This window comes from Cavia porcellus, unplaced genomic scaffold (genome assembly GCF_034190915.1).
Source record: "Cavia porcellus strain 051 isolate PalLab524CR breed Dunkin Hartley unplaced genomic scaffold, mCavPor4.1 scaffold_11, whole genome shotgun sequence".
Lineage (NCBI taxonomy): Eukaryota > Metazoa > Chordata > Mammalia > Rodentia > Caviidae > Cavia > Cavia porcellus.
This window is the reverse complement of record NW_026947494.1, coordinates 43428156-43444220: the sequence shown is the minus strand read 5'-3', so window position 1 is coordinate 43444220 and position 16065 is coordinate 43428156. Positions and strand designations below refer to the sequence as shown.

General features: G+C 36.4%; 1 protein-coding gene across 1 annotated transcript; it reads right to left on the bottom strand.

Annotated features, from left to right (window-relative positions):
• Window positions 1-3218: 3218 nt before the first annotated feature.
• Gzmk (granzyme K) lies at window positions 3219-13264 on the bottom strand. Its single transcript, XM_003470252.3, has 5 exons — window positions 13109-13264; window positions 12695-12842; window positions 7204-7342; window positions 6150-6419; window positions 3219-3618 (listed from the first exon to the last, which is right to left on the bottom strand). Exons 1-5 carry the CDS (start codon window positions 13170-13172, stop codon window positions 3457-3459), a joined length of 783 nt encoding a protein of 260 aa, XP_003470300.1. The 5' UTR covers window positions 13173-13264; the 3' UTR covers window positions 3219-3456.
• Window positions 13265-16065: the final 2801 nt, after the last annotated feature.

Here is a 16065-nt window from a genome sequence, read left to right as displayed (position 1 = left end):
GATGTTCATAAATAAAATAAAACCTGAACCCTTCTTTTATGTCTGTGGGGAAGGCAAATGCACTGTGTTCACAGCCACAAAGAAGGGAGGAAGTGGATGATTCAGAATGACTGTAGGAGATCATTTCTTTTAGTTTTAAAATCTAGGTGTTTGACTCGCTCCTTCCTCTGGAGGTCATAGGTAAAATCAAATAAATTCTCAAAGACAGTTCCAAATTAACACAGTATTTTAAGCTATGCTGGGGAGGTATTGTTAGGTTTAACAAAATATTCCTTCCCTGAAAGGATGAGGGGTGCATTTCAGTTAGGCTCCGTCACCAGCAGCTTATGGAGACACACTTTAGAGTTTCCAGGTCTGTCTTAGCTTTTCAAACAAGTTTTCTGTCTGGAAAACTGGCTTCTTTAAACTATTGGATGTTAACAGCATGGAGTCTGAAATCAAAATATAATGCTTATGTTTTAGCTTTTCAGAATGCTCATTAACTGCATCAAGGACAATATCAACAATCTTTTTGATTAGATGTATGATGATATGTTTCATGAATTTGAAATTTCTCAGATAAGGAAATACAAAAGGGCAACAAATACATGAAAAATATTCAACATCACTTGCCAACTGAGAAATGCAATTAAATACATCTCACTCTAGGCGGAATAACTCTCATCAAAAATCAACCAATAACAATTACTGGCTGCTGTGGTAGGAAAAAACCCTCTCCATTGTTGATGGGACTAAATTGATACAGCCAATATGGAAATCAGTGTGGCAATTCCACAAAAACTAAAAATAGAAATTCTTTTTGACTCAGCTGTTTCCCTTCTGGGTATCTTCACAGAAGAGTTAAAGATATCGTGTCACAGTGATATATGCAAATATATGTTTGTAGCAGCACAAGTCATAATAGCTAAATCTTGGAAACAGAATGTATGTCATCAACAGATAAATAGATAAAGAAAATGTGATATTTATATACAATGGAATACTATTTTACCATACAGAAGGATAAACGAGTCAATTATAGAAATGAGACCATAATGATTGTATCTTGAGGTCATAATGTGAAGTAAATAAGACACAAATTTAAATGTCACATGAGTTTTTATATGAATAGCTTCTTATGTAGATATTGAAATATCATATATATATCAAAATAGGAAACAGATAATAGAACAAAAAGAGAGAAAAATTATTGCAATCTAGCATGAACAATGTACCTAAAAGTATACCTTGACAGTGCAATTGTCTTACATATTTTATATGTTCCTTGACCTTTTAGTCTGGTTTGCAATCTATATATATGATACTTAACTTCATAAGGCCTTCTAAGATAAATAAATAAATAAATAAATAAATAAATAAATAAATAAATTTGATGCTGGAAAAATAAAAAGAGGGGTAGAGGGAAGGGGAAAAAAGAATTGAAATGTGTTAAGTACTGTACCAGTTTCTTATAGTGAATATAATAATTATGCACTGCAAACATGCATTAATAAAAGTTAAAAGGAAAAGAAATTTACATGAAATAAACACAGAATTAATTTTTACTAATAAATCCAGAGAATTCATATTTTTTTCAACTTCTTGTAAAATGTAATTGTATAGTCAGTGTTTTTCATAATCAGTGTACTTAATGAATCAAAATGACACAAGATGGCATCTTTAAAGAAACTTCCTAGTTTGTTATCAAAGCAGTTGTAAACTTTTGTTAGGTTGTTTTATTTGATATCTAGCTCTTCTTTTTTTCTAAGAAGTTCAGGGTAGTAGACATTAGTGGTTTCTAAGAACCATGACAAAAGACAAAGAAATAAAAGCATCCATCTCTATATGAAAATAGGAGCTTAATGTCACTTGGAAACAAGGATTGTTTATCTAGGTTAAATAAGGTCCAGGTTAAATATAAAGGCTGATATTAATTTTTTGGCTTTTGATTGTTAAAGGAAGAGAGAACCCCTTATCTCCTACTACCTTAATTCAACCCGAATTAGAAATGTTTGCACTATAATCAGTAGGTGAATGGTGTTTTGGTCTTGTCATTGATTCACACTGCAAGATTTATAAAAAACAATCCCTTGACATTTACTGTTGTCTTTATTCTAAGCTATTGTTAAGGATGTTCATTATTGGTGGCTTTCAAATTTGCCCATATATCAGAATCAACTGAATTACAAATTTTCCAGGCCATCTCAAGCTCATTTAATCTGAATTTCTAGACAAGAGGTCAAGGCAATCAGTATTAATAATTTCAAGTGATTCTGATGCAGTTGATTAGGGACATGGGAAACATAGAATAGTCTTGTTTTTATAGTTATATTTTAATATTTTATTTTAAATTGTCACATAAAATTATATATAGTTATGGGGCATCATGTGATATTTTAATGATGTATGCATTGTCATGGTATCTTTTAAGAGAACCATGGGAAAGAAGTTTTCTGTAGTTTCAGTTCTTGTACAATGATCTGACTTCTGGGAAAAAATTTACTTTTATTTCCTGGATACCATAATTCACATAACTGATTGTGCTGATCTTTTGTGCATTGAGCGAAGAATAGAGCCAAATATGAATCATACTAGAAAATGTATAGGAAGAAACATTGCACTGTGAGTGCCAGATGAGCACTTTTGCCTTCCTCTCTCCTTTCTTACTCATTTCCCTTCTGGCCCATTTTCTTCACAATTTATTTTTAGTGCTGTATTTTGTTGCATTGCAGGTATTTGTGCACATTATATTAAAACATTTCTGGAATAAAATGTGACATGTGTGAATATTTGCTACCCACATATTTGTATATACCTTGATCCTTCTTTATTGAGTTGAGTGCTAAAATTTCTATTATTTTAAAAATATAACACGGGATACCTAAACTCACAGAGACTCAGAGTATAATGGTGGTTACCAAAGGCCAAGGATGAGCAAGATGGGAAATTGTTATTCATCTGGTATAAAGTTTCAGTTTTACAAGATGAATCGATTCTAGAAACCTGCTCTATACGACTGTGCCTATAGTTAATAATACTGACTTTTACACTTAAAATTTGTCAAGAGATTCATCTCATATTAACTTATCTCACAGCAAACACCCTAACAACTTACTAGGATTCAGCAAGAGTTACAACATAAACTTGATTAAAGTGATACCATTACTGAGTCTGTTAGACACGTTATTGGCCTTTTGGGGAGTGTGGGTGGAATAAAGGCTGATATTACTTCATATCCATAAATGGCAAGCAAAAGTCTATTAATTTTATTTAGAATGACATCAATATGGTAAGGATACATCAGCGATACGCACAGAAAAGAATTAGGTTCATTGGCACATGAGTCTTGAGGGCATGGAAATTTACATAAGTGGCTTCACCTATATCCAACTACATCTGACAATAATGTGATCTGTAAGCATATTATGGGGAAAACTAAACAAATAAATGATGGATCCAAGCAAATGATTAGCAAACTTAATATGTGTGAAGTGAGGCAAGATTGTGTTTGATCCAATCCCGGTATTTCTTTGTTAACAGGGTGTAGATTCCAGGCTTCTTAGCAACACCACATTTATCACCTTTCGAGACTATGGCACGGAAGACACCTTTACAGATCAAAGGGCCACCTGAGTCACCCTGAAAAGAAGAAAATGAACAGACACTTGGTAAGAAGGTGTTGAAAGTTTTCTATCACCAGTTGTTGATGGCTTGAAGTGTTATTATCTAGGTCTCTGATTTCTTTGTGTTTTCAAGTGGCTAGGACATAGCCTCTTACTCAGTACAGGTTCCTCCAGGATATATTTCTGCCATCTGTCTCCCTGTGTGCATATTTGTCTTGCCTGTTTTTGTCTGTGTCCCTTCTACATCTCTGTTGTCTTATCTATATCTAAGTGTACTTACATTCCTTTACTAATTAGTGACTATTGAGCTTTATTTATTAATAAAACTATCATAAAAATAAACATAAAATTATTTTTCTACTTCAGGATATCTCCTTTTATTGTGTCTATCTGTAGCATTTATATACAATGATAGATATCAAGATTTTATATTACATACTTGTTTAAGTTTCCTGTACTTGAGACACATGCAAAGGTTTGTGAAAATGAGAAATAACTGAGGTCTTTGTACATTCACGGGGATTTTGTATGCCAGCTCCTGTACTTCTCTTACATTCATGGTCTTTCACTATACTTTGTTTCAAAGAAATTTTCTAAGTGGCAAATTTCATTTCAGTGCTCACAGAATCAAGATGGAGTCAAACTACCATTGAGACCAGCAGAAAAGAGTAATGTAATAGAAGGTTTTCTTGATGGCAAAGACTATGACTTCTCTATTATCTTTCCCCTTGTTTTGCATCCTCATCTTGGTGAACAGAGTGCTATGTCTATCCCATGCTCAACAAATGCTTGCCCAATGGAATGACTTTGGAGAATCCACTCTAATGACAAAATATGTAACAAAACTGTCAAGAGAAGAAAACCAATCATAAAAGGGATGATATAGCCTTTCAGAGAAAGAACTGGCTTTCACGTTGGGAGGCCAGGCTCTGCCTCAGGTGCAAAATGGCAGGGCCTGTCTCTGGGTCAACCCTGGAGGCATTCTCACAGATACACAGGATTGTGTCCTCCCCTCATCACATCTCCCAATAGTGTCTAATATAGTAGGTGAGAATATTGTTTGTATTCTAATTTTTAAAAATTACTAATTCATCTGTGCTATGTATTAGTTATCTCTGAACATGTACCCAATACTTGTACTCTATAGTCTCCTTTCTATTGTAATTTTAAGAAGATTTTAAAGCACAGTGACAATTATTCCTTTTTGTCAGTCAGTGCTGTGGTCTGGATATTTGCCGTGCCCTGTTCCCAGCCACACAAACCCACATACTGAAATCCTCACCCCCAAATGTGATGGTGTGAGGGAGCAGGGTCTTTAGGAAGGGATTAAGTCATGGAGGAGACAGCAGATGAGGTCCAAGCAGGTCCTCCAAAGTGGAGAAGACCTCGACTCACCTCACCTATGAAGTAGGTTGTGGGTTCTCTGATTAATGTCTCAGAAAAATTTTTAAAAGGAGTCAGTTAAAGACATAAAGAGATTTATTAGCTAGAATTTAAAAAGTACACACTTAAAGAGAAGAAGCCCTCAAGAAAGGCTTATTGTTTTTAAGGACGTAAAGAAAATTTGCTTTTGAATAAGTTTTTTTTTTTTTTAAGGGAAAAATGCCTGAATGAATTTTGTGCCCTGAAGTTGCAGTTTTTCTTAAAAGTACAATTAAAAACGAAGGTTTGTTTGTCTCCTTTCTACATCTTTATTTTTCTATCCTACCTCAGGATGAGGGTCCTTATAAAAAGCCCAGAGATAGCATCCTCACCCCTTCTGCCAAGTGAAATTAGAGGGAAGCAGAAAGCAGCAGATGCCAAATCCATTGGCATCTTGATCTGGACTTGCTAGCTCTGAGAACTGTGGAAAAAATTTAATTATAAGCTGTTCTGTTGATGATATTTTGTGATAGATGCCCAAACTGTCTAAGACAGTCTATCAGCATTATTTAAGAAACCCAGATAATTCTGTGTATTTGAATTTTTTTGCATTTGAGTTTTGGAAGCACTCTCTATGGATTGATTTAAAAGGAGATTCTTTCATGACAGAAGGGAGACTATTAGATGAGAGGAAAGAGATGGGGAAAGGGGAGGGGAGAGGGTAAAGGTGGGTAGTGGGTGTGTGTGTCAGATTGAATTATGTTATACACATGTATAAAAATGTCACACACTGTAACCAGATGGTCAGTATAAGTAATATGCCCTAATAATAAATGTCAATGATTCTTTTTTGGGTACACTGTCTTCTAATCAACACTAGTGACCTTAGGGTCTGTAGACTTTCTAAAGATGGCAAAACCCCTCATAAACCTGTAAGAGTTGTCAGATATAGTCTATCACTCTGAATATAAATTATTTAATGAGCAGTTTTCCAGCCTTGGAGAAACTCTTCTCTTTTACACAGGAAAATGAAAAACAGCAGAGGACACTGTGCAGGCATGGAGAGTAGGTCTTTTGAACTCGTGACTCTGTATTCTCCACTCCTCTCCCTTGTGGGAATGGGCAAACTGAACTTTGAGTGCTACACAGCCCCCTGCAATGCCTGTCTGAACCAACAATCCTTACCTGGCAGGAATCCTTCTGGCCATTGGCATCTCCTGCACATATCATGTCTTTTGTTATAGCAGGTCTGTGGTTGTAGTAACTTTGACTGTTGCAAACTTTTCGACTTATGACGGTAACAGTGACTTCTTGCAAAGTATCAGAGCTCTCTAAAACATCTGGGTTGGTGGCCCCCCAGCCAGTAACCTGGCATTTGGTTCCATCTTTGATAGAGTTTTTGGATCTTGGGTGGAGTAGCTGGACATACTTGCTGAGTTTTGCAGCTGTGTGAAGCTGACAGATCAAAAAACAAATTATCATTCTTTCTCGGCAGTATTCTGCAGTTACCCTGTGTGTTGAATGTGTGGTCCCTCTGTCATAGGAGGGCATCTGTTCTTGAATCTACTTTGGTGGTAGCTTGCAGCTGTATTTGTGGTTGTTGCTGTTCTGAACATGCTTTGTATTCCCCGTGGAGCTCAGTGATACTTTGGAGGGAATTATACAGAGCAGGAATTCTGCCCAGTCTGGAGCAAACTGACCTTTGCCCTGCTTTGGATGGTTTTCTGTGGAATGATATCCATAGGTCATGACTTCAAGGGCTGGGCTGTTTCCTGCTGGATAGGACTCTTGAGTATGGTTTAGACTGTATTTGAACTAGACAAAGTATGGTCTAGACTAAGTTATAACTCACTTCTGAGTCCCTGAAGTCACTCATTTGGCTCTGTTGTATAAATGATGGTTGTGATTTTCAATTGCTAATGAGAAAAGCATTTGAGAAAAAGCTTTCCACTTGGATCTTTAGGCCTGTTGGTTGGTCCCTTTTAACCAAAAGTATGCTCCCTATTAACATGTGTGAATATGAGATCTGATTTTGTTTCTATAAACATGTCCCCATTGCATTTATGGTAGAGTTTTGTTTCTTTCTAGGTAGTACATGGAGTAAGATGAGACTTTATAGAATACGTCATAATCACTTAAAATATGGGGTAAATGCAAATGAAATATTTCCATGTAGTTTATTTAGCTGTCATACTGTATAAGAATGTTGGAGAAATGGAAGAAAGGCAATGTTACATACCTTTACCAGCATGATGTCATCTGATAATTGTTCTGAGAATGGTATGAGTTCTCTAATTGCAAGCCTTTGTTTGGAGGGCTCTTTCTTTGAGAGAGAATGTGCTCCTAAAACCACTGTAGAAGGCTGGCCTTCGACAAACCTAAAGAAGTAAGTAGAATGAAAGTAAAAATAATGATTTCTGAATTCTCTGGTGTGGGGTAAAAATGTCAGAAAGGGTTATGTACATACTGAATCAAGGACAAAAGCCCAGGTAACTGAGGATTACGTGGAGTGAGGTCTCAGTGGTTCCCATCATTAATGAGTAACATGAAGGGCCAAATGGCTTTTCCCTCAAACTCCACCTCTGCCCAATTGTCCTGCCCTGTAAAATAATATCAGAACTTGTATGTGATTATGAGAAAGGAAGGGTGAAATCCTAATTGCTATTCATTTATATAAAAATAAAGGAAATTATATTTTTTGAGCTTGTGGTTTGAGATTTATAACAATTACATTCAAGAATTTAAAAATCATGGTAATGCATAAGCACCTGCCTGGCAAGTGTGAGGTCATGAGTTTAATGACCTGTACCAAAAGAAAAAAAAATTGTGGTAAAATATATAATAAAATATTTTATTTTAATAATTTAAAATGTACTTTTGGTGGCAATTAAGTACATTTGTACCATATCTATTCATCACTATCATTCATCTCCAGAACTTTTTAATTTTCCAGCAAAAGTGTTAAAATAGTTAAGGTATATATTCAAATCTTCCCACGGTCATCTGTATGTTGCAGTGCACAATGGGCGAGATGGGGCCTCTTTCATGACATTCCAATGTGCTCAAAACTTTTATCCCCTTTAATTAGAAAGATTATTTAGACAAGAAGGCAAAACTTCCCTCAAGGTCGAAAAACCTTTCTTTTTCTTTTTTTTCATTCTGGGAATCAAACTCACAATCTCAAGCTTGCCGGGCAGATGCTGTGCTGCTAAACCATATCCCCAGCCCTAAAATTTCTAATTTGAAGTGAAGATACATTAAGGATTGTAAACGCTGATAATTCTATTGTGAAGATTTATAAGGTACAAATTTGGGAGTTTCTGTAAAGAAACAGATTTTGTTTTCAAAAATCTCTGTATATATTTCTAATACTAATGTTTCAGTAATGCCACAATTGACCTTATTTATTGTATGCTTGATATAATTACATGTACAGCCAATGATGCATATAGAATTTTTTTGGAGATTTTGGTGACATGTTGGAGCCAGTTATATGCTGCAGATATATTCCATTGCAATATGAGTCCTTATGGAGGCTACCTCAGACCCTTTTTTGAAATAAGAAAGGTTATAAAATATAACATTCATTTACATGTAAATGTGTTTTTGTTATTTGAAAAAGAGATCACGGCAGAATTCAGTAAGAGTATACATACTCATAAAAATTTAAAAGGGCACCAAACAGGAAGAAATGATTATTTCAAGACTTAGAGAGGTTGTGTACGTGACTGCTGTGGGGTGGATTCTCACATAGTAGACCTGTGACTGCCTGGAATTACCACTTCAGGGTTTCTACCAAATGATTCCAGTTTATTTTTGGAAATTTCAGCTCTATTTGTTGAAAAGTTTGCTTATTGCAAAATCAGGGGATGAAATTTCTCATAGGATGTAGATTGGATTTCTTAGGACTGATTCAAATTCCACATACCCATTCCAAAACTTTGGAGCTTTAGAAAAATCCCTAGGATTAACGCTCTAACAGAATTGTGGGCATGAACATAAACAACACCCAGGGAGGGCTGTGAGGTCCGCATGTGGGTCATGGAAGGTGAGTTCTAGTGAAATGGAATGATGCTAGAAAATTTCTAGGTGTTTTTCATCTTTTACTCATTTTCTTAACTAGACATTGTCTTTGAAATAACACTGGGATAGGATAATACTAAAAACAACACAAGCAGATCATTGTTTTCTGAACTACGAATTTCTAGATACCCTTCAACTGTAATATGTCCACATATACTTGAAATTATATTAGCTCTAGGGTTCAACCTCTTTAGCTAAACCTAGATCTGAATTTGCCTAGGAAAAGTAATATACAGTGTGGTCTTTAGAACCTCTTTGGAGTCACCTGAAGATGCTTGTTTAAAACGGAGCTCTCTGGGTCCCAACTGGACTTTCTAGAATAGTATTACATATAGAGTGAAACTACAATGTTGCTTGTAACAAGTTTTTTCATAGTCTGCTGAAGCTATCTGAAAATATAGTCTTACCTGAGCTTAATAATCTCTTTCTGAGCGGTGCTAAAGCCACTAGGTATATATTCATCATCAGTAAAAGGACATTCTCTGACTACTACAAAGCAGCTCATCTTATAAGTGGGGGAATCAGGACCCAATCCACTCTTTGTGACTGTAACTCCAGTCATCTTTCCTTGACTTCTTTTTAAAGACTCATGCCAGCCAGTCAAGTCTCTTATTTTCTTAGCCTGTGTTGGTGCTAAGCAGGCTTCTGCTTACAACCACTCTTGAGGTCTGGTAGGAAAGGTAGGGTTCCTATTTCTTGAAAGTCTCTTTTGCCTCAGAGGGTGAAGTTTTCTCAGTCTCTGCAACACAAGTGGGCTCATCAAATTCATCCCTTAGTTATGGGAAGCACAAAGAGCAATATTACATTACTTGGAAACATATTCAGGTCTTGTATTCTGGTGCTAAGCATTTTATTTTTGGTATGGGGGATTGAACTCATGACCTTGCACTTGCCAGGCAGGCACTTATACCACTGAACTAAATCCCCAGCCCCATGGTGCTAAGCATTTTAAACATTTTCCCTCATACTAGTTTTATGATGTGGGAGTTATAATGATGTCTGTCTTACAAATAAGGAAGCTGAGGTTCAAATATATGAAGAAACTTTACATTGTCCCATAGATATTAGGGGGAAGCAATAGGATATACACCAAGTCAAGATTAGGACTCAGCTGGGTGAGCCTGCAGCCTGACAATTTCACCATTTTACTCAGCAAGTTTGAGACACAATAACATTATGTGGAAGGGGCTTCAGAAGGTGTCATCTAGACAGGTAATGGGGTTAGGAAGTCCTCAGTGAGGGAGGGCAGTGAAGGATCCCTTGGAGGACGGGGAACAGCAGTTGGCAAGAGTTTTACTTCTCATAAATGAGAATGCTGCAAATGAGATTCCACAGGAAGCTGCTTTACCCCTTCTGTTTTATGACAGGGCAACTAGTAAAGGGGCCACGGTGCTAAGGGAGGAGCTGAGTGGGTGAACAGTGAGACGGGAACATGGCCAGATTAGGCTCACTGCACCTCGCTGAAAGAGAGGCCTGGAGTCAGCAACTGTTCCCTTAGGATATTTGTGAGTATGCTTGCGGGAAGCCACCATTAAACTATTTCATAAATGTTTTGAATTTCATAAGGCTTAATATTTTTCCAAGCACTGATGTGCCTACATTTTTACACCAGAGTGTCCTGTGGAGGAAATTTGACCCACATATTTTGGAGTTCTTTATACTCCAGCCACTTGAAAGGCTATTTATCATAGTTTTTTAAAAATTCCAAGACCTCTTTTCAGTCTTTTAAAAATATTCTCTTTCTCCTAATTTGGGAATCCACTTCTCTTGAGTTAAGTACACTTGACAAAATGTGAAATACAACTTAATGTTGTTTACCTCCCTATAGTAACTTATGGCTTGTTTTAAGCTTTCCAACATCAACAACAGTATCCTCCAATTTGTTTCCTTCTTTCCATCTATCACATTTTGAGCATTTATAACTCCAGTTCTTAGTCTGAGGAGCTGATAGTCTAGTGATGAACTTTAGAGATTTCAGTGATAATAGCCTACTGTTGCAACGTGAACTACCACTGTTATAGTTCACTTAAATGTGGACAAAAGCATTTGTGAAGATGTGTGCATTTTGCATCGATTGAACATTTAATGACAGTCATCCTCTCTCTGCCTCACTGGTCTTGAGAGCATAAGCTGTTCTGTTTGTAGTTTTCAAAACTGTTTGTGTCCAAACAGTCCCTTAAAATAGGACCATCAGGCACCACCCTAAAACATGAAGAAGCAAGCCAACTCATTTGTTTTGCTAAGACACTGCTGGTGCTCAAGTGAATCAACCATAGGGGCTAAGACACTCTCAGTGAAGTGCTGTCCCATTCTTAAAGAAAGAACCATCTCAGTTTACTTGACAGGAAACAAAGAGGGCAAACAAAATGCAAAACCAGGGAATCCAAACAAATGACAGAAACAACAAATTCTAAATTTGTTTTCCACTGTTTTTTCTATGTAATGGTTGCAGATCCTGAGATGGGTTTTATAGTTTATTAGCTGAAGCACTTGAGGCTCTGAAATAGATTTTAGGAGGTTATGGTCTGTCTTCAGAAAAGTTTTCATTCTAAGTATTTCAGAAAAAATCATTTACTCTGTTTTTGACCTTTAGAAATCCTCTCTAAATCCCCTTCTTCCACAATGTGGAAATGTTGCTGCTTCTTATGGCTGTGATTCCCTAACAGAGGACTCAGATGTCTGGGATAAGGGATGGGGCTTAGTACTTCCTAAGTCTGCAAGCAGAGAAAATTTCTCAAACATGATATTGGTTGCAATGTTTCTGTGCTTACTAAATGCTCTGAACTGCTAAAGTACTTAAATATATAACATGCGATTCTCAAAAACCCACAAATCAGGCACAGTAGTCTCCCCTGTACACAGTGCTGCTTTCTGTAATTTTAGATACTTGTGACCAAATGCTGCTGAAAATATTGAATGGAAAACTCAAGAAATAAGTAATTTGTAAATTTTGAGTAACTTTTATATAACGTATTTTCATAACTTCTATTTTATTAACGTTCTTATTAATCTCTTATGGTGCTTAATTTATATATATATATTTTTTGTCTTTTTCCTTTTTATCGGTACCGGGGATCGAACTCACGACTGCCTGCTTGCAAGGCTGGTGCTTATGCCGCTGAGCTAAATCCCCAGCCCCGGTGCTTAATTTATAAATTAAACTTCATTATCAATATACATGTATAAAAAAATAGTGTATAGAGCATTGATGCTACCAGAAGTTTTAGGCATCTTAGGAATGTCTTGAAACATATATCATGGATAAGGAGAGACTGCCATACTGTTACGATTAATTCCTATTTGTAAAATGGGGAAGCTGAAGAGGACAGAGCAAGCTCAATTTGTCTCATTGCCTCCTGAATGGCTACTTCTACTATTAGTTTCTGTACTTGCTGAGGAATTTGACTGAGGACTTGTGTTTGCTTAATGGCTTGCCTGGGAAAAGAAGGCTCAGATGTTTCCAAAAAAGAAAACCCAGGGTAGAACACACGGATGTGTAAGAGGAGAAGTAGGCCCTACCCACCCGCCAGGGTCAGACATCACAGAAGCCTAAGACAGCTCAGATCTCACCCAGGACATGTGGCCTTTTTTTTTCCTAGCTAATTTGAAAGAAACAACACACACATGGAAAAGCATAGGGGACTCACAAAAAGCGGCAGTGGGCTGCTGTCAGCACCCACTGTGGGTGGATCAGGACTCCTCCACAAATGTGATTGCTGTCGGACTGGATGGAAACCATGAAAGGCCTGGAGTGAGGAGCCACTTCTTTCCCGCCAACAATCTCCATGGAGAAACCTACAAAATAAAACCAAAGATCTCATAAAAGATCCAAGCAGTTACATGTAATTCTGCTGATAACAGTCACTATATGATTTTCAAGGATTAAAAAATTGCAGCTCTACATAATAGTAATTATACTTCTACTGATGAACAATTGTATTAAATGTAAGAGTTGTGAGCAATAGAAATAGTTATGAAAATTTTATTCATCCATAATGTAACAACACAATCACTAGAAATTCACTTACTGTTTCTGTGTTGTAGGAATAGGAAATACTTACATTCTGGAATCACATAAATCCCAATCACCAAGCAAAACAGAAAAAAAGAAAAATAATTAGTCATTTTAATGACTTAGACTTAAGAACTCCAGATGAAATACTGATTCATCTGATGAAGGGAGATTTTGAAAGCTGAGTTTTGTTTTTGCAAATTTTAACCTTCTGACCACAAATGTGCTATGGTTTAGTTTTTTCACACATATTTTAGAAGTGTGTGTCACTTTGGAGACTTTTGGGTTTGTGCTTTTAGTGTTTCTTGGTGGGGAGGATGGGCATGTGTACAGTAAAGAACTGTCTTCTGGCGATAACAATCTCCAATATTCTCATGAATACTTGAGTGATAAATGATGGAAGAATGAAAAAATCCAAGCCATAAGAACCTAGTGAAGTGTCAGACAGAGTTCAAAGATGTTCATTGTTCTAAAGCAATAGCTACTATTTTTCATGGCATAAAATGGTGCCTATTAAATCTAATTTCCATCTATTTTTGATTTGGGCTTAGATTTGTGATACAAAGAGATAGAACTTTGCATAGATCATGGTTCCTTTACATTGTGGTTCGTGTAAGTCTGAATGTCATTTAGAGAGACCTATATATTTTGCAGCAAATTTATTCCTGGTCCAATCATTTCCTCCAAATTTGGTTAAATTTTCATTGTTTTAAATTTATTAATTTTAAGGAGAATAAAACAAAACAGAATAAAGCAAGTCAGAACAATACAATGAAAGCAATACAGGACTTCAAAACAAGAGAACAGAAAATCAACAATGGTTACCATTTGTCTCCCATTTTCTTTAAAATAGCTGTCCATAATATCACATAAAATAAAATAAAATAAAATAAAATAAAATAAAATAAACAGAATAAAACCAATCAAAACAAAAGAATGAAAGCATTATAGGACTTGAAAACAAGATAAAGGAAACCAATCATGATTACCATAATATATCCTATTGTCTTCAAAGCTGTCAGGCACAGTGAAATCTAACACAACATGACAGAATAAAAAATCAAGCCTAATAAAATTATGAAAATGATACATTAATTTATTAGGAATAATAGGTAATCAGCAGTGGTTACCACTTTCCCTCTTTAGTTGTTTCCTCCCCTATCACTTTCATTAATTCTGTTGTGCTTATTGGATTCCACTAACTCTTTTAGTTTTTTACATTAAGGAGAGAACACCCATGTGAGTACAAACCATTCCACCTATAAACATGATCTCAAGTTGTATCCATTTACCTATAAAAGACTCAAGATTATCTTACTAAAGTTGGGTAGTTTTTCACTGCATGAAAATGCCATCTCTTTCTAATCCATTCTGTGGCTGGTAAGCAAGTTACTATTGCTTTTAGCTGGTCTCCTGTCTGTGGAACAATTGTTTTCTCTTTTTTGATTTTCAGTCTATGAATTTCCTTTCAAGTTAAATATGTTTCTTCTATAAAGCATATTGATGGATCTTCTTTGTTGATCCACTCTCCCTGTGTTTCTTTTTATTGGTGAACTGAAGCAATCTACATTATTGGCCACAACCTGTATGCACTGGTTCATCTCTGCCATGCTGTCCTCCTGCCATTAGCCCTCCACTTTTCCCCTTTGTTCAGCTGCCTGTCCTGTTTGACAATCCCCCTCTGCTTCTGTTCCTGAAATGATGGCCATCTTTATCTGTCTAGCATATCCTTCAGCACTCTCTAGGGTTAGTTTGGTGGTCATGAATTCCTTCAGTTGTTCTTTATCATGGAAGTATCTTTATTTTTCCATCAATTTTGAAAGATAGTTTTGCAGGTTATATCAATCTGGGTTGGAGATTGTTCTCTTCCAAGATTTGAAACACTTCACTCCAAACTCTTCTTGACTTGATGGCAAGTCTGCTGTGATTCTGACTGGCTTTCCTTTACAGGTGACCAGTTTCTTTTCTCTAACAGCTTTTAATATTCTGTTTTTGTGCTGAATTTCTGGTATCTTGATTATCGTATGTTTGAGTGCAGATTTACTTTGGTTATGGCTTGCTTATCTCATGCTAAGTCCTTTTCCCATGTTAGGGAAGTTTTCTTCTATTACTTCTGCCAAAAGTCTTTTTATATCATTGTGTTTTCACATGCTGATATTTTCATGAGTTCTTCTGGATAAGCAGGTAGTGGAGTCCCAGGCACTTCCTGCATTGGCTACAATTTCTCAAAGTGTGACTATTTGGCTCCCCTGGCCAGTGCTGGCTATGGGTCTCCAATGATGGTCACTGAGTGTACTGGTGTGTGGCTGGCTGCTGCTTTTCCCAGCCTACATGGGCTACCAGTGGTGGGAAGCATCCCAGATGATGACTTGTGTGTTTGCAGGTGCAGGGCTGGCTGCTGCTTCCTGACTTGAGCTGTTTACCGGCATGAAGCATCCCCAATGGAATCACATGCTTTGATATGTTTTATAAAAAATGCTCTGGATTCCTATAAGATTGAGAAATTTCAGCATATTACTTCACCATATATCCCCTCGGTTGCTAAAGTACACCTCAGTACTCAAAGGCTCTTTGAAATCCTAAAGACAAGAGCAAGTCCAACCCTTATTTAATTACCTCTATGTTTCCATTTATGATGAGTTGATTTCTTCATAGAAAACACTTGATTCAGAACTTGAACTACCCCCAAACTTTGTCGAATTACCTACATTGAACTATCTGTGACAAATACTCAAAGGATAGAGACTTAGAAGTTGGATGGAGACAAGGACTCAGCGTACTTGTGTGCTTGCCATGGATTTGTGTGTGTGTGCACCTGGGTGTGTATCTGTGTGTGACATTGGATCAATCATTAATTGACCTTTAAGTCTATCATTTCAGAAGTATTATTTCACTATCAATTAAAAAATCATAGAATATTAAATTAGTTAATTAATAATACTTATTTACTTCTAATCTGCCAGTAGACTGTGTTTCATGAATTAGTGAACTTCAGTATCCCCTTCA